Source organism: Poecilia latipinna, unplaced genomic scaffold (assembly GCF_001443285.1).
Source record: "Poecilia latipinna isolate Pla-1442-1.1 unplaced genomic scaffold, P_latipinna-1.0 Scaffold940, whole genome shotgun sequence".
NCBI lineage: Eukaryota > Metazoa > Chordata > Actinopteri > Cyprinodontiformes > Poeciliidae > Poecilia > Poecilia latipinna.
In genome coordinates this window covers 87,887-92,259 of record NW_015113556.1, presented here as the reverse complement: position 1 = coordinate 92,259, position 4,373 = coordinate 87,887, and the positions used below count along the sequence as shown (strand labels likewise).

The window sequence follows — 4,373 nt, the reverse complement described above, 5'->3', positions numbered from 1 at the left end:
TTTTTTAAGGGGGGGGTGTCCCCCCCTTTTTTGAGGGGGGGTTAAAAAGGGGGGGGTATTAAATTTTTTAAAAAAAAAAAAAAAAAAAAAAATCAATCAATATTAAACTAATTTTTGCATTTTTAGTTTAAACTTGCTCAATAATAAACATTTTAATGAAATCTCCTACATCAGTAGAGATATTTTATATTTTATACAAAATATAAAAAGGGCTTTGAACTGTGGACACCCCTGCCCTACGGCAAACTCACAATTCTAGTAAAATCAAGCATTTGCTTCAATAGAGAACAGAGAATATTGTAATGTTACCAGTAATCATGAAGGTCAGCAAGAACTTTATAACTTCAAACCTTATAAAACATAGGTACTTTAAACTTCTCATACCTGAAATTCTGCAGTTTGTCTAGAATCATATTATAATAACTCTGCTTATGTTTTTAAAACAGTGAACACTCCTAATCCTTTCTAATCTGCGGTGAACTACTATAATCTCAAAAAACCTGTCAGATTTTTGACATACCTCAAAGGTAAACTGTTTTTTTTTTGTCTATTTTGTTTTGTTTTGTGTTTTTCATTCAATCGGAATCGGCCAGTCGGCCTTTTTAAATATCAGTGATCGGCCAAAAAAACTGCAATCTGTCCGCCGCTAGAAAAAAAACAGTCCCTCGTTGCACAAATGTTAAAGATAAAAATTCTGTTGGTAATAAAATCCCTTATGTAAATCTTTAGAATATTGTTATACATAAATATTTCATGCATATACATTTATCCATCCATCCATTTTCTTACACCCTTGCCCCTTAATGGGGTCGGGACATATACATTTAGTGAATTGTGTTACATTTGTTTCACACTTCAATTGTTTTTACAAAATGAAAAGTGTTCCAAATGTATCCAATGCGTTTAACCTTATATTTATTCAGTACCACTACCAGAGAAAGCTAATGCTAAAATCTAAGCTTCTGAATTCTGCAGTAAGTATGAAACACTTATTTTCCCCATTTTAGTTTATCATTATAAAAGACTGTCAGCCAGCCAACAAAGACTGATTATTTGAATTAGTACGACGTGTTAGACAAGGCAAAATTAGCACTTCCTCTGTGAAGCACAGGTCTTCATAAAAGCCTGCAGACAGTGCCAGAACAAACAACTTTTTTTCTTCTTCTTCTTATGTTACTTTAATGCTTCCAGCTTTTGTTCCGATAATTGGCATCTCATTTACAGCTAATTTGGGATCTGGGCTCAATAAAAGCATGGCATGTCAAAGTGTTTGTATCGCTCTCACGAGGACAGTTGACTGCATGCACTTTCTGAAGCAATAAACACAAGTAAGAAAATGCTGGAATGCAAGAAAACTTTTTGCAGAGTTCAGTTTTTTTTGCCTTTTTTTTAAACAAATACATGTAATTCGAACAAACGTACAAAAAAATCTAATCAAATAATCCATGTTTTTACTCGGACATCATTTTGTCTACATACACTTTGATGCATTTTTTTTTTAAGGAATTTGAAGACATCTATGAGAACCAGCCTCACAACTCACGTCACTATCTCCTTTCATGTAATGGCAGACAAACTTAAAAAACATTGAAATCATGGCTCCATAAGGGCCATACCAACGTCAGAAGTCCCGCTTTTTCTTTAAGCAGAAGATATCTCTATAAATGACATAAGCCTCTCTTGCCCTGAAGATATGACATGATATTTACGGAGCAGCATGTATGTCTCAGCACGAAGGACTCCTCAAATCCTCACCAGAGGCACGGCTGTGTTTAAAAAACGAGGCATCAAACGTCCAAGGAGCCGCCATAATCCCTCGCTGATACCGTTTCATTATCCAACCCTACAGCAAACCGACTCCCCTCGGTTTACTCTCTTGCGTCGCTTTTGGTCTCAATTGTTCCAAAGGCATCACTTCTGGAGAGACGTTTCTGGACACCGAACGCATCCTATGCCTGTGGATTTGTTTTTTGACCGTTCCGAGCAAAAAGCAAAGCCAGACAACTTCCAGTTCAAAAATATGGATGCGTTTTAACAAATTGTGATTTTTAGCACAAATTTGATTCAATTAGTCAAGATTAAAAGAGAAATGTGCAGAAAGTATTGCTGGGCCAAAACTCAAGCACAACACTGTTCAATTCAGAGATGGAGTCATCAAGAGGTTAACAAGAGGTGTGCTTCGGTGTGGAAGTTGTTACTGAGAAAAACAAACTCAAAATTAGCTAATTTTAGTATAAGTGAAATATTTAAAAAAGGAATCAGAGGCTGAACAGAAGGTTTAAGAAGATATTTAAAATGAAATACATGGAGGTTGACAACAGGGAGCAGATAACGGGAAGGCAAAAAAAGTTTAGACTTAACCAATAAGCTTCTTGTATTAAGATTTCTTTAAAGAAAATAAAGAGCTAACCAAGTAAAAATATACATTCCCTCAAGAATATACATAAAACTGCTACTTACAGGTACTAATTGCTAATTGGTTGGTAATATAAGATCTTAACAAGACACATAAGAGATGGTTAAAATTTGTGAGAACAGGTAAAAACCCAGACATCAGAATCAGACAGTCTTATTTTTCAGTGTTACCTCTGTGAATAGAATAGCAAGAAGCGATAAGACTTAGATAAGATTTAGTTACAAAATCCTAAATTTAGCAGGTGTTAATTCATGCCAAGTTTTACTTCAGTCTAACACAACTTTAAAAAAATCTATTTCATAAAGACCTGTTGTTTATATCCCTATTTGTGACTAAAGTATATTTCAATTCCTGATTTTTCTAAAAAATCTTGACCTGAAAAAAAATAAAACATGGCTGATGTTCTCAGTAAAGCTAAACAAACATAATGTGATCATATCTGTAAAACTAATTCACCACCACCAATGTAATGGTTGTTGACTTTTTTCTGCGATTGGTATTTTTCTTTTTTCTTTTTAATTTTTTAAAGAATCTTTACAACCACATTCTTGCCTTTAAACTGAACAATTGTGTTATTTCAACATTAAACAAATTCATGACTGTCACTTAAAAGACATCATCTTCTTCAAGTGTAACATCTACTTGAATTTTAAGGTTACCATTACCATTAAACAGGCACTCGTTTTTCTTATAAAGTTCTGCTTGTTCTTCTCCACAAGAAAAATAAAATAATTAATATAAGCATGTTTTTAGTTGAGAAAAAAAAAACTACTTACCGTCATCCCCCAGTTTTGATGCATGTTCACTGATGAGCTCTTCACCAACATCCACTATCTGTTCACTATTTCTGCAGTTGTCTTCTCTCCATTTACGCAGCTTGTCTCTCATCTCTGTACAAACAGATATTCAATCACATAAAATCAATTATAATTTCCATCGTTACTCGGTTATTAAGCACATGCACACTTGAATATGTGTAATCTGGTCATTTTGGTATTTTGCACAGTACGAATTTGCTCATGTAGCAATGACTGCTAGGCATTTTCAGCCGCACATCTTTCATATAAAGTACATAAAATAAACCTGAACAATGTTGACTATGAAACTATACCTATATAACATGCACCTCACATGACCAGTGAAGCTTAAGAGGATAAGTAACATCGCTGACGTTACGTTACAGTTATTTTTCCTGTACACCAATAAAGAGTTAGCATATTGTTAGCCGTAACCATTAATGACATACTTTTACATTTACGAGTCGTTCTCGTTCAGACAAGCTACAACCTCTAAACTGTATAAATGCGCTACACAGTTTATCAATTGAAAACCACTGAGGAGAAGCTAAGCTCGTTTTGGTGACAGTGTGTCCGCTAAGTTGACAGGTTAGCACTGTGAGCTAATTAGCATTTGCTCAGTTCTTCACAGACGTAATTCCGTGTAAATTTATCAATTTAACAGCGAGGACCAAACGTTGTACTATAAAGCGAGAAAATCAGACAGCTTAAAAGGCATATGAGAGCATGCCACTGCGTAAGAACAAAGAAAATGTATTTTTACCTTCCCACCCCACGTCGTACATTTCTGACAAAGACGCCATCTTTTTACCCCCTCATATGACAACATACGCCACTGCTACGTCAGAAAAATGCCGACTGGAGGCGTGCCTGAACAAAAATAAAGTTTTTTAACATATACTGTAGTGCTTAAAAACTATTTGCCTCCTTACAGATATTTTCGCTGCTATTGACACAAACATAGTACATAGTACAAACATGCACATAGTAGGATATCTAGAATAAAATTTAAACACGTAAATTAAACACAATATTTTATAATTTATTAAGATAAAATAATAATAATAATAATAATAATAATAATAATAATAATAATAATAATAATAATAATAATAATAATAATAATAATAATTTATAAGGAGCTGTATGGACATTTTTAT

At 33.8% G+C, this 4,373-nt stretch overlaps 1 protein-coding gene across 1 annotated transcript in view; it reads right to left on the bottom strand.

Moving 5' to 3' along the window:
* The window catches only part of emc2 (ER membrane protein complex subunit 2), a 30,991-nt gene extending 26,917 nt beyond the window's left edge, over positions 1–4,074 (bottom strand). The window contains exons 1-2 of the mRNA XM_015049337.1: positions 3,977–4,074; positions 3,193–3,306 (exon numbers count right to left, since the gene is read on the bottom strand). Of these exons, the coding sequence (XP_014904823.1) occupies positions 3,193–3,306; positions 3,977–4,016 (154 nt within the window). The 5' untranslated portion in view covers positions 4,017–4,074. The remainder of the gene's footprint in view (positions 1–3,192; positions 3,307–3,976) is intronic.
* Between the last annotated feature and the right edge of the window lie 299 nt (positions 4,075–4,373).